Below are 20,543 nucleotides of genomic sequence, written 5' to 3' on the forward strand. Positions count from 1 at the left end.
ATTAAGCCAGTTACTTCTCTAACTAGACGTAGAGTGAAGAAAATAAAGAAACAGTAGCATGCCCTGCTGTCAGCAAGGGCAATGCCCACATACATCAAAAAACGTTGACACCTGACAATGGAACGGGTGAAAACGGTGCAAGCCGCACAGCTCAAGGCTTTTGAGTAAAATGCATAGCACTGTCTTTAAAATAGCAACAGATATATGCCACTCAAACTATCAAGGGTATTGAAACACACATTTTCCTCCTGGAGAGAGTAGTCTGAATGATCAGTGCTCTAAGAAATGAAGGGCGCCCTTCCCAACATAACCTTTTAAGTTAAAATCCATTTATTGACACTGCTAGTATCTTCTTCCAAAGCCGAGAGATGCTGTGCACAGAGTAGGCAAAGCCCAGTCGTCCGCAGATGGTGTCAGGACCCAAACATGCCCGTGGCACCCCTACAATCTGGGCGTGCTGCAAAGAGAGTCCAAGTCTTTTTAGAAATTGCCTTTTTGGATGGTGACATTTCAATTTGGCTATTTCTAGGTAAAGATGCCAATTTGGAGGGTCCTGGACGCAGAAGCCTGACCTTTCACGATCCACAGGTGCGCGTGAACAGGCTAAGCTGGAGTTGCTGACAGTGCCAGTTCCCGATGTACAAGCTCTGCTTCAAGTCCACCCTGGGACCACCCCTCGCTGCCCCGGGCATTCACGGGTAACAGTGGGCAGCCACACTGGCCTCAAAGGGGCAACTTCTCAAAGAAAAGCGTGACCAGCACCATGTTAAATTTTCAAAACTGTTGAAGTTTCAAAAAAATTGATGTTCTTAAAATGTTTAAAAAATTGTCAGATTTAATTGTTGAATTCTTAAAAAAGAATGGTATCTCATTTAATCCCTCTAACAACCCTGAGAGGTAGGCATTTTTATTTCAAGTTTCCCCTTGAATAGAGATGCTGAGGGGCGAAGGAGCTTGAACTCAAGGCCACGAACAAACGGTAACTCTCACCCTGGGGGCTGTGCCCCACTGGAGTCAATTCCAATCGCAGCATTCTTGTAACACACCACACTGCCCGTGGCATTCTCACTACACATGGAATATTGCTCATGCAAATACAGAAGAACCTCTTATTTTAAACACAAAAATGATATGTCTGGGTTATGTAGTTCCTTACTTTTAACTCATTACTAAAGTTTACCATCATTGGGGTTTCTCAATTACTTGTTGAGGCACACAAAGGGGAATGAGGGAAAACCACACAATTCCTGAGAACTATAAATCCTTAATATTAAAAATAAAACTCAAGTTGACACAACAAAAACTCATCTTGAAAAAATGAGACATACCATTTGAGTGTCTAAAAGGTGTCCAGGGCCTGTGAAAGGTTTTCTAGGAATCGTTAACAGGGCACACCCTTGAATATGGAGAAAAGATGATCAGTGAGCTGACCTCTCCAGGACCCTTTCAAAGAATGGATCTAAGTTAGAGTAAAACTGAATCAGAAGGTATCCTTTATTGCCTGTCATTAGCAGACGGTTTTTAGAGTACAAACAATGCAACCAGTCCAGGACGCGCTAGTGCTGCCATGCTTGGCTGGGGCTAGTATCGGTGGACCTAGCATCTCCGGAAAGCAATTTGGCAATGCCTAATAATCAAAGGTCTAAAATAACATTCTATCTTTTGATGCAGTCATTCCATTTCTTGGAATTAATTCTAAGGAGCAGAAATAAGGAGAGAACATATGAATACTTTCTTTACAAGGATTATAATATCTCAATGTTTGAAATAGCCTATATTCCTAACAAATGAGAAATGGGGAAAGTACAGTAAGCCCAACATTGTAAGTTTTTTGTGAATAAATTTTAATAATAAAAATAGCCCTGGGTGGTGTGGCTCAGTAGACTGAGCACTGAACTGTGAAGCAAAAGGTCACTGGTTCAGTTCCCAGTCAGGACACATGCCTGGGTTGTGGGCCAGGTCCCCAGTAGGGATAGTGTGAGTGGCAACCACACATTGATGTTTCCCTCCCTCTCTCTCTTACCCTCTCTCTAAAAACAAATAAATAATATCTTAAAAACAAAAAGGAAAATAAAGTCAACTCAATAGCAGCAAAAAATAAAAATAAAAAATAAATAAAAAGCCAAACAATCCAATTTAAAAATTGGCAAGGGACCTAAATACACATTTTTCCAAAGGAGACATATAAATGGCAAATGGATACATGAGAAGGTGCTCAACATCACTAATCAAAATCTCAAGGAGATGCCACCTTAATACCTTAGAATAATATCTATTACCACGAAGACACGAGATAAATACTGGCGAGGATGTGAAGAAAAGGAAACCCTCATCCACTGCTGGTGGAGATATAAATTGCTGCAGCCACTATGGAAACACTATGAAGGGTTCTCAAGGAATTAAAAAGAGAACTACCGTACGACCCAGCAGTACCACTTCTGGGTTTAAGGAAACAAAATCATTATCTGGGTTTAAGGAAACAAAGTCATTATCTCAAAGAACTCTCTGCACTTCCACACTCATTTGAGCATTATTCACAATAGTCAAGGTATGGAAACAACCTGTGTCCCTGAACAGGCACGTAGGTAAAGAACGTGCCTCACATACACACACAGGAATATTATTCAGCCTTTAAAAAGGAAATCCTGCTTTTTGGGACAACATGGAAAACTTAGAGGGCAGTATGCTAAGTGATAAAGCCAGACAGGGAAAGACTACCACAGGGTGTCACTTGTAAGTGGATTTAAAAAAAAAAAAGTTGAATTCAGAAACAGAGTAGAATGGGGATCACCAGGGCTGGGGATAGGGGAGACAGGGAGACACTGGAAGAAGGTACAACCTTAGTTGAGCAAGATCTGAGTCTAATACTGCAAATCTCAGTTGTTTAACTGAAATTTGTTTAAAGTAGAACTTGTGTTGTCATCAAAAAGGTATAAATATGAGATGACATTTTATTTCTGTGGAGGAAATCCTTTTACAGGGTAATGTATTGACATTATCAAATCATCATGTTGTATGTACTTTTTAAAAAATTTTATTTATTTTTAGAGGGGGAGGGAGGGAGGGAAACATCAATATGTGTTGCCTTTCATGCCCCCTACTGGGGATGTGGCCTGCAACCCAGGCACGTGCCCTGACTGGGAATTGAACCAGCAACACTTTGGTTTGCAGGCCGGCACTCAATCCACTGAGCCACACAAGCCAGGGCTATCTGTATTCACTTTAAATAGTTTAGGATTTTGTGTGTCAACTATAACTCAAGCTAATATAAAAGAAGAAAAAGAGAGTGAGAAGCAGGTTCTAAACCCATGTAGATGAGGTAGAAGATTAGAATTAAGACGACGAGCTTTGGAGCATGACCACCCGGGTTAAATTGGACTTCACCAACAGGCAGCTGTGTTATCTCAGGCTGGTTATTGAATCTCTGTGTGCTTCACTTTCTCATCTGTGAAATGAGTACGAAACCAGTAATGGCCTCATTGGGCTCTTGTAAAGATTGAGTAGGATAACAGAGTTCAACTGTCCTTGGCACATGGTCACACTCAACAAATGCTCGTTATTATTAATCATCTGTGTTATACTTGACATAATCGGCATAAACTACATATTTTTCCTAGATGGTACAATTGTGGGTTTTTATTTTCTTCTTCATACCTTGCCCTATTTCCCTGAGAATTAAGAGGTATATGAGACTTTCATGTAATAAAAGAATCATTTTATGGAATAAAAAAAAAATCAACAGAGAACATCTGGAAGCCCTTGGCGGAGGGCCTGGCACACAACTGCTCTTCCAGCCACTTGTTGGAATGGCATCGCTGGTTGTCCTATCTGGCTAATGCAGAATTAGTCACTCACACCCAAGACTGCTGAGAGCTGCCTGCCCTTACTGATGGCTTCCTCAGGGCAGTGCCTCACCCACATCCTGCCATTACTGTGAGCAGACTCTTCCCCAGTCCCCACCACTGGAATAATTCCACCTTAGTCACCCGCCAGCGGCCACCTTGGCACGTGCCGAGTGAGATCACATCCTGCATAAATGCTGGCTGATAGAATCTTATATGACAATGTCAATAAAAAACATTCTATAAAAGTCAGCAGCTTATTGTTCTATACACAGTAAGTATTCCAATTTTTCAAAGGACGATTACTTTTAATTATGCACCATCACTCCAACTAAACACTGTTTATTCTCAAGTCTTCCACCACGTTAGGGCATCACTGTAGGTTTCCCAAGCTGTAGAAGACACATAACTCACACCAAATTATGGCGAAGTTAAAAAGCAGCATTTGAATTTTTTTAAAAAAATTCAAATTTTGTTTTAGACCTAATATTCAGCTTTAAAAGTTGGTTTTGGGTACAAGAACCCTATGGTTTCATTCATATAGGGGATGTAGAACAAAAAGCAACAAACAGACAAAACAAACAAACTCACAGACACAAACAACAGAATAGCGGTTACTGGGAGTGAGGGTGGAGGGTGAAGAGGGTAAAGGGGTCAAGTGCATGGTGCCAGGAGACTAGACTTGGGGCGATAAGCAAACAAGGCAATAAACGGATGATATATGATACAACTGTACACCCGAAATTTACATAATGTTAACCAATATTACCCCCAAAAATCTAATTTAAAAGAAGTTATGGAAACAAGAGAGTAATATAAGAACAGCAACTTCAAAACAGTATGCCTTGTATTTAATATGAATACACTCCAACACCTTCTGATGACACCGAGCCCTACTGACAGGATCACTGCCCCAGGGGGTCAGCAGCTCGCACTAACGCCCTGGACCAGGAGCCTCAGGACCACCTGGGAATTGGGCTGAGAAATGCAAATTGGCTCCCACCCTGACCTACCGGATCAAGACCGAGATGGGACCTAGATTTCTGACTTTTAACTAGTCTTCCTGGTGATCTGGATGCGGATGAAAAGTTTGAGAGAAACTCCTCTGGAAACATGAACCCAATTAAAATCACTGAACTGTTTAAGTGTTAGAAGTCTGGGGAGTACGTTCCCCTGGGCAGAAAATGACCCTTAAATCCATGCTTCGTCGTGCTCAGGGGAGCCTGAAACTGTGGTGATCTGCCGATCTCATTGCTGAGTGAAGAGTGAAGAGAAGACGTCCTTGAGGAGCGAACCACCCATGAACCCGTAGCAGAGGGGCGGGGCGGAAATGCCATCACGCGAGCGCCAGCTGACGACAGAGGCAGCAGTCTCCTGATGGAATTAAACAGTGTGCTGAAGTTAGGAACTGGATCCCTAGGTCTGGTCTGTTAGAAAACTTCTGGGAAAGTCACAGCCTCGGTGCGCCTTCAGCAAAAGTGTAATTTTTAAAATCCCTGTTATTAACACTCCACAGCTTTGGAACCAGCGGCTACCTGCCAGTTGCGAAAACTTAAAATAATTAACCCATCCGAAGTCCCACCTCTCAGACATTGTGAGGATTATTATAATTTGACAAACACTTCCCTATCACCTCTGGTAAATCACAGGAACTTAATAAATGTGAACGGTCATACTGATGAAATATTTTGTCGTTTTTATAAGAGATAGAAACAGTTATGAAAAAGGCATTATAGAAGCATATCATACCAGAAGAAAACTTCAATTTTTACCCAATGAACTTCAATTCCATGGAAGAGCTACATGGCAGAAACCTACATTCAAGGTGTAAGTAAAGATTGAGTGATCAAAAAATTAAAGAGATATAAATCTACTACGAGAAATGGAGAAAACAATTATTTGCATCAATTAAGTTATAAATTAGCAGGCACAAACCTGTCTACACTTGTAATATTGCACCAGACTAGGAAGTGTGTGAGTTGTAAATGAAGTGGAGAGGAACTTGGGCTAGCTAGGAAAAGTCACAACCCACTCTGAGATTTGAAAGAACACAGGCAAGATGCATGGTAAATAAACCTGAACTTGGTTCCACCTCCGACGAGGCCATGGGGACAGTTCCCGGGAGCCCTGGTTACTTAGTTAAGGATAATGACAACCACCTCACATTTTCATATGCGAAACTGCCTACCATGGCTCTTGGCCAACACTGGTGATGTCTAGTTGCATCTGAATTTATTGAACCCTAATTTGTAATCCATATTCAAGGCAAGAGGTATACAAACATTTTGCTTACCTGGCTTTCAATGATTATGATTTCCACCTCTCAGAGGAGAGTGCAAACTCAATTACTCCCTAAATTCACAGCTTAAAAAAGCAATCTCCCATTCATACCCCTCCATTCACAATCCTGGTTCACATACCCACTTCTGATCCTCAAGGCCCCGAAAGGCAGGCACTGTAATTTCATCACTCTCATTTTATGAGTGGCAATTCTCCAAGATTCCAAACCCCCTGAGCTGAGGGACTAGCTCTGGAATGCCTCTTCCAGGACCAAACTAGTGTCTCATCCAAAAGCAAATGGAAGTGGTTTCATCAGACTCAATATAATCCGTCAGTTGATTAGGAAGGTCTAGCCCTAGACCTCAGAAAATCCCATTACAGAAAGAGTATCAGAAGCTTGAGAACCTATACAGCATGAAGGGAGAAAATGCACAACAAAAAATGGGACTATTTCTTTAACTTAGAATTCTTTCAAATGTCTCCACCCTCTTCACAGACACATCACCGTCCAGCTAGAGGCCACATTTTCCCGCCTGGGAAGTGACTAAGTCCCTGCTATTCACTGGGAAGGAGAGAGATGAACACATTCCCAGTCACCTGAGTGAAAGCACATCCCTTCCTCTCTTTCCCCAACACTGCCTGGACGGGACTGGGGACAATGAAGCCACCGTGGAAGCACGGAACTGCGCTGCTGGCCTCGGTCTCTGGGTTTCTCGTGGGAGAGACACAGACCTTCGTGGTCTCTAAGCTGCTGCACAGTTGGGTCTCTGTTCCAATAACCTAACCTCTACCATGTTATCACAGAAAAAAGGGAAGCCGGGAAGGAGAACAGAAAAGGTAAACATTATGTTAATAAGCCATCAGGGCCTGTAGTACAGAAACCTGCCTCATTACACAAGGAAAGGATGAGAGAAATCAGCTTTAGTAATGAGGGCCATGCCATTCGCTTAATGAGAAGAGAAAATATTTAACAAATTCTGTACACAAGCAAGCATGATTTTGGCAAAAAGCAAAACAAAATAATATTGTTAAATGTATAGAAATAAGGTCTGGATAACCAATGAGAAAATATTAAGACAAACTGCCAACAGCTCACTGGATCATAAGAAAATTAAAAAACCCTTAGATACTATTTTTAAACAGCCAGACTTGGCTTAAAATTATTACTCATTATCTTTGAAAATATAACAGTAAACAATAGGTATATAAAGAATGAGCCTTGCAGTCTTTAGGAGGAAACATGCACGGCAACTTATTAAAAGCCCAGGGTTAGATTTCATCTAATCAGATTGTAAAAGCCTGTCCACGAAGACCAGGCCAGATGAATGAAGGAGAGGGCGGCTGGAGCTCCAGGGGAAGCCCTAATGAGGAGAATGAGGCTAAGTGCTGGGTGTGGCGGGCGTAAGTACAGCAAATTAATATAATAGATTAAATAAGTACTAATGAAGACAAAACCGGATGACAGACCATCTTTCTTTTTACAGGTTAATAAACTCTACAGCTTTGTGAACATCATCAGTCTCCTCACTAGACCCAAGTTACCTCCAGTTCCTGAAGCGGGAAGCTTGTGAAGGACAGTGCAGATCTGAGAAGGCTATGCCTCTTCTGTCTCCCAATGGATCACCAAGAGAAAGCAGAGCTTAACTCTGAGACCTCGAATTACAAGTGTGCCCTAACAAAAGAATGCACTTGGACCAAGTTATTTTAGCTTTCCAAATAAAACTGCTATTAATATACCTTCAATTTACCCACAATTCCTAGTCTTGAGCATCCAGTAACTCACAAGTGTTAATTAGGTTCTAGTGCAGCGGAAGCCCGTGACCAAACATACTTACAAAATCAGAAGTGCATTTTAAAGCCCTCTACAAATGTTTGGGCTTTGCTTATCAAACCCACATCAATGATCCCAAAGTGTAGAGAAAAACAAAAAAAGAATGAAAAGGAAAACCACTTATTGGTACTAAAGCCTTTACTGTAATAAACCAAATATATTTACAATTTATACAAATGTTTAACCTTCAACAAAAATACAAAAAAACATTTCACAAGATGCAAAACCAGGAAACAAGTTCATTGGAGACACCACAGCGCTACCAAGGGTGGAACGTGAGGGGAGCTGCAAGGAACAGGAAGGTACTGTGGGCGGATCACACAGAAGGAACAGGCCGGCTGTGCCTGGGTCGGCGGGCTCTGCTCCTCAAGCCCACAGCCCTTGGCCCCTCTGTCCACCTCGCTCGGTGCTCCATTTGGTCTAGGCAGATAGGTGACCTTCTGTTGATGGCCTCATCACCTCCTCCTTGTAGACTCAAAGTAGTTTTGTGTCGAGGTTTAAAAACAGGTTTTCTTGGTTTTAAAGTTACGACTTTTCTATTTCTACAAATTCAAAACATTTTGGCCCAATTCAACTATAAACATTAAAACACATAATGTTTTCAGTAGATGACTTCATAGACTGTAGCCTTCTTGTCCCCTGAGCCAGTGACTATGTACTTATCATCCACAGAGATGTCGCAGCTGAGCACAGATGAGGACTCTTTGGACTGGAAGAGAAAAAAAGTTGGGGGCACATTTAATGTGGGACAGAGTTACTCAGTGGCCCTGCTCCCTCCAGGGTACCCTCACTCTGGCACCGCTACAACACCGAGGTCAACATGTCATTCTCAGCAGGGAACACCGACTTACCTGGAATATGCTAGCTCCGTAGGGGGTCCGCCAAGCGTTGAGGAGGTTATCTTTTCCAGTACTCACAAACCATTTACCTAGAATTATCCAAGGAAGATGTAGTTTAACAAGATTAAACCCCCTACTATACTTTTAGTTACGTGGACCTAATCAAACTTAGAGCCATTTTCAATCATGAACTATCTTGTCCAAGGGATGGGCTATGACACAAGTAGAGAAAGGAGGTTTTAAATCCAGGTTCTGCTGTGAACCACCTGCAACCCTGGGTTTAATCAAAGCAGCAACAGGGACCATGTCAGCCCACTTAGCCGCAACAGGTAGCATCACACCCAAGCACACAGTGGGTCTTCAAACAGTGCATCATGAAATTGTTCTCCTTGTTAGTCTCCCCATCACAAAATGGGACTAGGAAGGATTAAATGACAAAACTAAGTAAAATACCAGACACGATAATATGGCACATAGAGTGTGGTCAGTAAGCAAAAGCTACTCATCCGGCCAGCACCGGCCCTGTGAACATTTGATTGCATGTGAATTTCTTCTCTCTTTAGATTCACGGCAGCATGACAGTCGGGTGCAGCAAAAGAGTCCACTGACAGTCCCTAAGGACTTCCTCTGCTCCTGCCCCAGTCTTCAATAAAGCCCCACCCCCACCCCAGACTCCCCCCAATAAAAACAAATGCGTCAAAACTTTGTATGAGGCAATTTCACCACCTGCTGACTTTTCTCAAATTAGGAAAACAGACCAAAACAGACAACACTGTGCTCTGAGGGACATATTAAGACAAGAGAATTATTGCATCCAGCTGCTCAGAGCACAACATTTTTTCCAGATACGATCTCTACTATATTTTTTTAGATGTCTTTCCCATTTAGGCCATCGGTGTCCTCGGGTTTCCTTTCAGCTGAACTCACCACAATAAGCAAATTTGAGGGACAGCACGCAGCTCTCATGCAGATGCAGCTGGTACTTGTCGGGCTTGTTCACGTGGAGAACTTCCACGTTGCTGCTCTCCATGCCCACAGCTAGCCACTCCCCGGTTGGGCAGTACCCAAGGGAGAATATCTACAAGAAGCAGAAAGGCTCGCTAATGACTTTGCCTAGTCAACTTAGGAAGGAAAATGGCAATAAGAAAGGGCGGGGTGGGGGGGTGGGGAGAAGGCAGGGAAACAGCAAGAACAGAAGTTTGGAACCAGCAAACTCCAGACTGAGGTCAAGTCCACAGGACAAGCAACCCAACCCAGGTGAGCCAAGTGTTAAAAATCGTAATGAGACAACCAGAAAAACTGGAACACACGCATGTGATGACATTAAGAAGTTATTCTTAATATAATGGTATTCATGTGCTTTGTTTTAAAGGGATCCTTGTCGTTTACAGATACTGAGAGACTTACGGCTGAAATGACAGAATGTCTGGGGTCTGCCACAAAATGATCCCATGTGTGGGGGCGGAATGACAGACGAGACCAGACCGGTCATGTGTCACTGTTAAAGCTGGGTGACAGGCAGGTGGGGCTTACTGCCCGACCCCCTGTGCTTTTGTATGTGCCTGAACATTCTCTGTACTCCTCCCATATGCACGTGAGAATTTCCGTAGGAAGTTTTATTTCTAAAAAAGGCAGACCAAAAATAGTATTCTACTCATACTGGGGAAAGGGTTAAAACAGAGAAAACTATAAAAAACTCAAAATTTTAGCAGGGACACAAAATTTAGTAGTATGTATAGTTGTTTTCCATTTTGTCCTATTTTTTCTGAGTGGAATTATTTCCATTACAAACAAATAAGTAAACAAGGATTGATGAAAGGAACAATTCTGTCATCAGAAAGCGTTTAAAAATGGCAGGCTTTCCCCAAACAGGTCTAGATTCTTCATCTAAATAATCTTCACAATCCACAAAGTTGAGATTTTTATATCATTTCAAAACTCCATAAATGTAGTCAGCCATGAGTCCATTTGCTAAAGGATGAGTAATAAAATGCGCATCCACTGAGATGCTGCTGCATTTTTTTATGCTCCCTGATGCAAGAAAAATGAATTAACTTTCAGAGCTGTTGTGATTTTTCTCTACTCCTTGTGTTATGCCTGCATGTTTCTCGAGCTCTGTTTATATGCGAGTCCAATACTCATTGCTCACCCCCACATCAGATGGGGAGAATACGCAAAAAAGACCCAGCGCTGCTGAAGGAAAACGACACAGTCCTGACTGCAGCGACTCCCTACACGAACTCATACATGAACATGAGCTTAACGTGGCTTAACCTACAGGAGTTGAGACACCACTCGGAGGGTTTCAGGGATTTTCTGTTTGTCTGTTTGGGGTTCAAAAAAAATTCAGTATCTCAAATTTAAGCCCAGTTTGTTTGTATAGCTGCCACTACTGTGGGGGTGTGCAGGGAGGGAGAGGACGCCACGCACACACGCACGCACACACCACACCCCCCCGCACAGACGCCGGGTGGGAGGAAGCCAGGCACCTGCGACGTGAAGTCGTGCTGCTGCAGCTGCCGCCCTTCACGCAGGTCCCAGGATCGGACCGTGTTGTCCAAGCCGCCCGTCCAGAGCTTGGTGCCATCATTAGAAATGTCAATACAGCTGGCCCCGTCTGTGTGGCCCTGGAATTGCCTGATAAAACAAACCAGATTGAATAATGATTTCCTGCCAGAGCTCAAGGTAAACACTGTTGTGTTGTTAGTTTTGGACTCGGGGTGTGTGTGTCAGTGTCTGCTGATGTGCAAGATCAAACTAACCTTTCCCCGAGGAGGAAAAGAGCGCACCTGCATTTTCTTTTTCTTTTTTCACGATCCAAGTGCTAGAGAAATGGAATGCCATTTCAGGTCACTACACAGGAGTTAAATATGCTCCTATAGCTGGCCTTACAAACCCATCTGGAAGGTAAAATTTCTCCCAGATTTGGAAAAGTGTTTATGTTGGGGGGGGGGAGGAGACAAACACACAAAATCCTAACCGTATTCCTTAAAGAAAAACAGAGGCCCAGCCTTTACCCCTACAGGCCTGTATCGCCACATTACAAACTCGGGGTCGAGAAGCACTCAGGTTTCCACGAGTGCGTCAGCGTAACGGTGGCCTTTGTGGCAACAGCATGAGCTCACTCAGGCGCTCCACCTTGCTGTCTGGGTTAGAAGGAGCCTTGCATTCGATAATCTGGACCCCCGGAGACAACAGGTCATGCCCACCTTCTGACTCAGAGGTGCTGAGCACAGACAAAGCTAACTGCTGAGGCCAACCCACAGCACCTCCGCAAGACCCTGCCTTGAATCCCAACACAAGACTGTTCTCTTAAAGGGAAACCTTAAGCTTCAGTCACAAACCACCACCAAGAACAATCAATCAAATACAATCTTATGAGCACTGGTTTTCTGCGAGGCAAAAGAGGGTCCTGCTGAGGAAGGGGATCAGTGTAAGCCTCTGCAGGCTGGCAGTCTAGGGGTCCTGGACCTGGTTCTGCATGCCAAGAGGGAGCTGGCAGGAGAGTAACCAGAACAGGCGAGAGACCCGATCACCACGATAACAGGCAGGGCCCATTGGAGAGCTGCTCGGGAATTTCAACACCAAGAGGAAAGTTTTAATGCCTGTCCTTCCAGTCATCTTGTTATTCCCACAGATCTCCACACTTTTAGGCTGAGCTCGGAATTTAGTGAGTGTGTAAGAGAAGAAAAAAGCACCACTGTTGTCCCCTCTTTAAAAAACTCTCCTCTGCAAGCTAATCTGAACTTCTGTCTTAGTCCTCTCCCCCTACACCCCAGTTCTTCCAAATTCTGTCACCGTGCAGGTGCACCCCAACCACCTGTCTGCGTCCTAGTCCTCCCCATAGCTCACGCAGACCGAGAGCAGACCCTGCTCCAGCTGCTGGAGGGGCTGCTTTCCTTTCCCCCAACATTCTTGACACCCAGCAACCACCTCTCCCTTTTACCCTCTGACCTCTTTTTACTTCTAGAACATGAAGTACTTTCACTCTTTGACTATAAATGACTTTGCCGACTTACAGCGATCCATGGGTATTCCTCCATCCCCCTGCCCAGACATCTCTGCCCTACTCTCAGGCTCCTACAAGGCAGACCCTAGGACAGTTCAGAATGTGCCAGGTCTCAGCAGATACAAAGATACCGGACAGACTCTATACTGCCCTGTCGCACAGAGTAGCTGCTATCCACATGTGGCCAGTCCGAACTGAGGAAGAAATTTATAAAACACCCTACATTGTATCTGACAGGGATGCACTTACAGGGAGCTGGCCCAGAGCAGGAGTTCAGAACACAGATACAAAATGCCTGGACCCTGATCCCAGCTCCAACACACCCAACCCCGGCAGGTAAACGGAACCTCTCTGAACCTCAGGCTCCTCATCCATAAAACCAGAGGAACAACAAGGCAGACATCATGAGGATTAAAAGCTGAAAAGCACTGAGAACTGGTATATTGAAAGTGCTATTTCCAAAGTTATAAAGAATGAAAAAAAAATCATGAACACTTGCTAGGTTAAAAGTTTGAAGTAGGCGTCAGCTCCAGCGTCATTAAGTGATCCATTTTGCTCAATCTGAGCTGCAAGAGAAAAACAACCGCCATGCTGTCACGTACACGCAGGAACGGAGCCTGGCTCGGAGACACTGACTGAAGGGACAGTGAGCTGCTATGACAGCATCCACAGTCTGCCTGCCCCTTCCTCTGGCACACAGGCCCAAAAGCGTTAGGAGGAGGCCTGCTAAACAATCCGTGAGACTGAAGTCACACCGTAAAGAGTGTTTCTGAATGACGCTGGGAAACCAAAGGGCGAAAGACATTCTAGTTCTGCCTCAGATGTTTCCTTAGTGCTTACATTCTCAAAACCTCTTCTGTAACATCACAGAATTGTGTCGAGGGAGCGAATTGCTGGAGCCAAGGAGAGACAGAAAAGTGGCAGAATGCATCTCTCCCCATGGTTACTGGGGCAGGCCCCGGGAAGCCGGGCTCACTCCTGAGTGAATGAGCCCTGAGTTAGTTACTGAGAAACACGGATACTTGAAAACCATTGTGTGTGAAATTCGTGGAACCTTCTCTTCTAATGTTCTTTTTCTTGATTTTGTTATCCTTCATTAGTTGACTCCTGTTTGCACAAGCAAGGTTCTAGCCAAAGCCAAAAATATCTAGCACTGGGGACCCTTCCTACTATTATGTGATAGATAATGTGCTGCCACTTGGCAAAAGCCAGGAATATTTCTGAAACAGGTCTAGCATCTACCTGTGCCTGAAGAATGATCATGGGAACCCAAGAGAGTTAAATATAAGGTCTGGGGGACACCGAGCACTCAATCAACATGGTGAGCGCCTCAAGGGAAGTGACACAACTCTGTCTTTGCACTCCCAACACCCAGCTCCAAGCCTGGCACACAAGGAGGGTCTTAATGTGTGGGCTGAGTGTCTGGGGCAGCTGGAGAAGCAGGGATGACAGGAGGCCTTCTGACCCCCCACCACAGAAAACCACCTGTGCTCACCTCACCAGCGTCTGGTTGTGCAGGTCCCACACCGCGATGTTGCCGTCGCTGCAGCAGGAGAAGCAGACCTTGGAGTCGGGGCTGATGGCCAGGGCGTAGCAGGCGGGGGCCGAGGACGTCAGCTCTGCCTTGATGCGCGGGGTCGGAGCGGCCAGGTCCCAAATGGACAGAGTGCTGGCTTCCCCTCCCACTATCAGAGTGCAGCCATCAGGGAGCAATTTGCAGGAACGGATGTAGTTATCTCTATTCTGTGAAATGAACATAATTCAATTGCTGTAATGCATTACACCAAGCAGTAACAATGCCATGTCCTCTAACTGCTGCTATCTTGGTTTTTGACTTGAAAAAGCGGTATTTCACAGATGCTAACAAGCAAGAGTTCTGTAGTAAAAATCAGGATCCTATTGCAGCTGTCTCTTTTGAAATAGTAAACAAGATGAATTCGTAGGATCGCATGCTTAGATATCACTGTACCTCCTGTCCAGTTCTCCCTGAGTAGACAGAACAAAAGTCCTGGCAGATGTAAGTTAGGTGTATACACGTACTTCTTCTTTGAAGAAACCACTTTTCAAAGCTAGTTTATAAATCTCTGATCTCATCATTCTCCCCTACTTACTATATGGAGCTGTAGAACCCCTGCCTATGTTGTTTTGGTTTTCAATACTCTTAACTGTACCTAATGCTGGCACACAGTCTCTCTTCATTAGTTAGATGGATCCTTGTCTAAGAATTTCATAGAGCTGCTTCCTCTGTAATACGGCTTCTGTCATTATTTACGTTTCTCAATCCAAAAGCCAAATACACTGATAAAAGAGGGCATTTCTCCCTCTTTTTACACATCAACACATCTTAAAAAGGGAGGTGAGACCTAAAGTGACTGCCTCCCCCCACACCAAGAGAAGTAACTGCTATCCTTCAACCCAAATAGATGTAGCTGAAATTTTTTACTATGCTTTAACCACGTCCCATTACTCAATGATTAGAGAAACTTTAAGCACGTAATTTTTTTTAAAAAGGTGATGAATGTTACAAAAGAATACTACTGCAGAATTCTGGGCTGCGTGTAAGAATGTTTAAGGCATAAATGGAACTAATTTTAAGTTATTTTATTAAAAAAAATAAGCCCTGGCTGGTGTAGCTCAGTGGATTGAGTGCGGGCTGCAGACAAAAGCATTGTAGGTTCGATTCTCAGTCAGGGCATATGGCTGGGTTGCAGGCCACAGCCCCCAGCAACCGCACATTGATGTTTCTCTCTCTCTCTCTTCCCCCTCCCTTCCCTCTCTAAAAATAAATAAATAAAGTCATATATATATATATATATATATATATAAAATGCCAACCACATTGAAAAACATAAGCCAATAATTATACCCCCAAGTCTCAAAAATACTGCCCTTCTTTTTGGAAGCACTCCCTTTAGAATCCAGGTAGGCAGTGAGTGCACTGCACCATCTGCGACTGCCACACGCAGGCGGACACCAACCCCAGGTAGGGTGGCCCTGCATCTGCCTCAGAACAACGGCATATGGTCTATAAATCCTGGGGTTGGATTTAGAGACCGAAACGTGTCCCTGTGTGTTCCATGACCCTCAGAAATGCACAGCGGTATTCTCGTCCTCCGGGAGGTGGACTGGGTACCTTGGGAAAGCATTCTCACCATCCCTGTTTTGCTGATGGCTGCCCCGATTTCCAGCAGTGGGATCTATTAACCCTTTCCTGAAGTTAAGGTAATAAAACATAGCCAGCTCCCCTAGGCCTCTCTGAAAACACAGACCCTGTTCAGAATGGTTTTAATGCCATGTTATCAAATGTTTACTATTCAATATTTATCCGAAGACTACAGGGAAATTAAAAGTTGAGTGGATTGCTGGGCTCAGAGTCCAGGGCTAGCTGAGCTTTCATCCATTAAATGGGAAACCCCCTTTTGAATACTCAAACAACGACAGCTTCTGTAAACGACTCTAAAGTATTTTTTTTTTTTTTAAAGAAATCCATCAGGGGATTTAACCACAGAAAGAGCAACAAATGAAACCTTCACATTTAAGGGAGAGGGTGGGGGAGCTAAATAGCTAACACAGGAAACAGAACGGGCTTCCATTTCCTCATAATGGGAATAAAACCCAGGCCCGGACAGCTATTTCCTTATTGAGTCTCCAGGGAGAAATTACCCTTGTGCACCAGTTCCTGCTCACTCACCAGACAGTCGAGCTGAGAGACAGGGCTCTTATTGCCGGGGTGGCTGATGTCCCAGACCTTGACACAGCCCTTCCCACCCGTGTACACGTGTCTTGTGGGGTTGCTGATGGTCACCGCGCACACCACCTCCCCGTGGTTCAGGGTGTTGATCTGGCGAGCGTGTCGGGGGATGCCGGGTCCAATGAGGGCATCCGGGGGGAAAGGGACCGGCTGCATCTGGCCGTCGGCCGTCACGTGGAAGGAGTATGCACTTTTGGACAGGGAATGATTGGAGAGAAGAGAATGACATGAGAGGAAACAGAAAAAACATTTACCATAAAGCAATTAGTCACAACCTCAGCACGCTTCTATGAGAAAGACAAAAGGAAAAATTCGCTTGTTAGGATTTCCTTTTAAAATCACATATAAGTTGAAGTATTTACTGATGGAACAAATTTAAAAGAGTAATAGAAACCTAAGGTGTACCAAAAGACACATATATTGAATTGCACTTAAAATTTTTAAATCATGTTTATCCATTCCATAAAGCTTTCCTTCAAATCCCATGATAAAAAACTAAATGTGTCTCCAAATTAACATAATACCTCCTTCCAAGTACCTTATATAACTGCATCATTTCTTTGTATAACTTAAAATAATTACTTCTTTAAAAAGATTTTATTTATTTATTTTTAGGGAAAGGGAAGGGAGGAAATAAGAGAGAGGGCAAAACATTGATTCAAGAGAGAAATATCAATCAGCTGCCTCCCACACCCACATGTGTCCCAGCCGGAGACTGAACACTCAACCCAGGCATGTGCCCTGACTGGGAATTGAATTAGCGACCTTTCGGTTTGCAGGATCACATCCAACCAACTGAGGCACACCAGTCAGGGCAAGATGATTATTACTGATGCGTACGACTAGAGCTCAAGAACTCATAATAATTACAAACAGAAACAGTTTTCTAAAGGTACCAGTTTAAGACTTGAATTTAAGCTCTGTTTTGCATAACCAAGAGAAAATAAAAGAGATTCTATTAGGTCAAACGGCTTTGTGACAGATTTCAAGTGTCTTCCTCAACACTCTCCCCGTCTACCTTGACCACAAATTCCAGCAAAGCTCCCAGCTTTGTAGCCAGGTGAGGCTCTGTTTTGACCAAAGAGATCTAGCAGAAGCTGCTGGCATTTAGAGGAACTTCTTAACCTAAAATAAAGCAGACCCTGTTGGAAGACATGAGAATTATCTGTACTTTCCACTCAATTTTGCTATGAATCTAAAACTGCTCTAAGAAATAAGTTTATTAATTAAAGACACAAAAGAAAGAGAAAGAATTTTAAAAAGGGGAGGGGAATGTGCCTGCCCCCTTTCTCTTTCTCTTTCTTCCAACCTGAAATACAAGCAAAATGACTAGAGCTCCAGCAGCCTTTTGGGGCCAAAAGGTAACTCTAAAGATGGAAATCAATTGCTGAGGGAAGCAGAACAGAAAGATGGATGCAGAGGCCTTGGTGACACCATGAGAGAGAGAAATAAACTTTATCTTGGCCCTACATCCAACCTGATGGAACTGTACATGTGGCACTGAAGACCACTCTCACTTTCTTCCTGTCAGAAGTGTCCCTAGGTGATCCAGAAGTTCAACATTAAACCTTTTCTATGCGTCCACATGCATAAACAATAAATGACGTACACAGAGTTCCCTCTTTCCCATAACCCTCTGTGATAAATCCGGGCACTCTCTGGAACTTGTCCTTGGCACCTTGCAGTCCCTTCACAGATCTCAAGACCATGGGTGTTAATATATCAAGTCCACACGATATATCAATACATGCACATTACATAGTTAATTGAACCTATGCCATTTACTGTATTTGAAATCAAAGAGCATTTTATTGCCCTTGAAGATGAGACCACAAGAACTGGGGGTTAACTCAAGGCATGTCCTAGGAGAGTTATTCAAGGTCCAATATCAAGTTATGTAACTCAGACATGAGGCACCCTGACCTGGGTCTGAAAACAACAAATAACCAGGTGAAGCTGGAGAAACGACCAATAGAATTAATAATATGGTAACGACTGTGTATGGTGCTGGGTACTAGAAACATCGGGGGGAGCACTTTGTTAAGTATATGACTGTCTGATCTCAAACTAATACAAAATAATATTGCATACGAGCTGTGATTTTTTTTTTTAAATTGAAATTGAATGTATTTTGGGAGAAGAGTGGTTGACACTGAGAGAGAACCTGCTGCCTCTGCAAGCTCTCTGTGCCGTGAGAATAATGGCAGGTGTGAAGGTTAGTTTCTGTTTGCCATAAATCAACTTCCACATAGGTGAAATTTCCATCAGGAGCCCTTGTAGCAATTCCAGATTTTCAAGGGAAGGGAATTTTTTCTTGCTTCCAATGGAACCCTGCTTATTTTAGAGTTCAATGTTCCAGATCAAAATAGATGCACACGGTACAGATGGAGAGCTGTACTGTCATCTCTGGGAGACACCACCTGTCTCCCAGGTGTCCTCCTCTTTAAACTGCACAGGAGGTCTGTGATCATCACTCTGAGGCAATTTAAAATTGATTCACAGTGCGCAGAACTGCTGCCAGAAGCTGTGAGCACTCGTCCGCCCCAGGGGAGACCCGTGTGGATGTTAATACGTAAGTCCTACGGGGCCTTGGAGGGAGCTGGCACTGCCCGCTGAGCTGGGAGCCTAATCAAATGGACAACCCGAACTACGCAAAGGGGGAACGGGTCTCAAAAGAGGAGTAAACTGGAAGTGAAACCAGGGGAGCAAACGAGATGGTTTGGAATTAGTTTTTCTCCTACAGGTAGAACAAGACCTCCTTTGAGAAAAGGCCGAGTAAATGGTGCACCACAACAACATTAAAGAGATCCAGAAGGAAGCTTCCTTCGCTACTGATTGAAAAACTAAAAAAGGTCAAATCAACCAAGAAGGGGCATTTACAAACAGTGTATTTATAAATACCTCCCAAACTTGAATTCAGAATGAAGCCAATCACAAAGGAATGCATATGCTGTGACTGCATGCACAGAAGTTCAATCCTAGGCAAAACCCAAGGTCTGAGTGCTGGGTACCCTGGGCAACCAGAAGGGACACACGGCAGGCTTCCGGGGTGCTTCTGCTGCAAAGCCACTGAGCTACAGACATACGGTTCGTGCACTTTCCTCCGTGTTCATATCAATAATTAAAATCTTATGTTCACTTGTTTATTCACGAGAACAGTTGAGGCGAGGGCTCCCGATGGATGAGCATGTTAGACCAGGTCCACAGCCAAGTCGAGATCCCAGACTTGGGTTTAAATGGACCTGAGACGTGGAGCCCTGGTTCACTGGCCTCACTAACTGGGTCTTCCTAGTCAGCCCACCTACCTAAGACCTGTCATGTGTCTGTTTTGCTCATCTCTAAGGTACAAACAGTAATAAAATACAAGGGTCGAAGGGGTTGCTGTAAGGATTAAAAGGGGTAACAGCTGCAAAACTGCAGAACACTGACACAGTGCTTGACACCTGCAGGGGCCTTGAGGCGATGACAGTGCCGACATTAAACACCGGTGACTTTAAAAGAGGAAAGAGGATATGTTGAAACAAGGGTTCTTATCTGAACCAGCGGACAAGTGTGAGGGTCAGGAAGCACATGACAATGAACAGGCACGAAAAGTCAGGAAATTCAAAGGCATGGGAGGGTGGCACTTGGCAAAGAGGAGAACAGTTGGACAGGATTGTGGCAAACTGCAGGACAGAAAGCACAGTCCCTGGAGCTCTCATAGGGCGACTCTGCTAGGGCCACCCACCTGTATCCAAGACAGAGAACGGAGTCCCAGACCCACACCCAGTTTTCTGAACCCAACATCTACAGATCCAGATCTTAGTGTGAAATCTGGTTGTAGAACTGAAAAGAATAAAGCCCAATGGACATCACAGACTTAAAAACTGAATGAAATCACACATGTTGGGACCAGGAGACTCTTCATTTGCTGGGAACACAGCAGAGGAGAAAGAACTCAGAGTTGTCCCCGCCCCCCCAGGGCTTCCTTGCAGCGGCAGTGGCAAACTGG

At 44.0% G+C, this 20,543-nt stretch overlaps 1 protein-coding gene across 3 annotated transcripts in view; it reads right to left on the bottom strand.

Moving 5' to 3' along the window:
- Positions 1-8,073: 8,073 nt before the first annotated feature.
- Positions 8,074-20,543, bottom strand: part of TLE1 (TLE family member 1, transcriptional corepressor) — an 83,222-nt gene continuing 70,752 nt past the window's right edge. For all 3 annotated transcript variants that reach the window (XM_028507105.2, XM_036021773.1, XM_028507090.2), the window contains 6 exons: positions 16,493-16,742; positions 14,297-14,544; positions 11,282-11,429; positions 9,720-9,870; positions 8,805-8,881; positions 8,074-8,662 (listed from right to left, as the gene is read on the bottom strand). In XM_028507105.2, coding sequence (XP_028362906.1) covers positions 8,555-8,662; positions 8,805-8,881; positions 9,720-9,870; positions 11,282-11,429; positions 14,297-14,544; positions 16,493-16,742 — 982 coding nt within the window. In that variant the 3' untranslated portion in view covers positions 8,074-8,554. The remainder of the gene's footprint in view (positions 8,663-8,804; positions 8,882-9,719; positions 9,871-11,281; positions 11,430-14,296; positions 14,545-16,492; positions 16,743-20,543) is intronic.

Source organism: Phyllostomus discolor, chromosome 3 (genome assembly GCF_004126475.2).
Source record: "Phyllostomus discolor isolate MPI-MPIP mPhyDis1 chromosome 3, mPhyDis1.pri.v3, whole genome shotgun sequence".
Lineage (NCBI taxonomy): Eukaryota > Metazoa > Chordata > Mammalia > Chiroptera > Phyllostomidae > Phyllostomus > Phyllostomus discolor.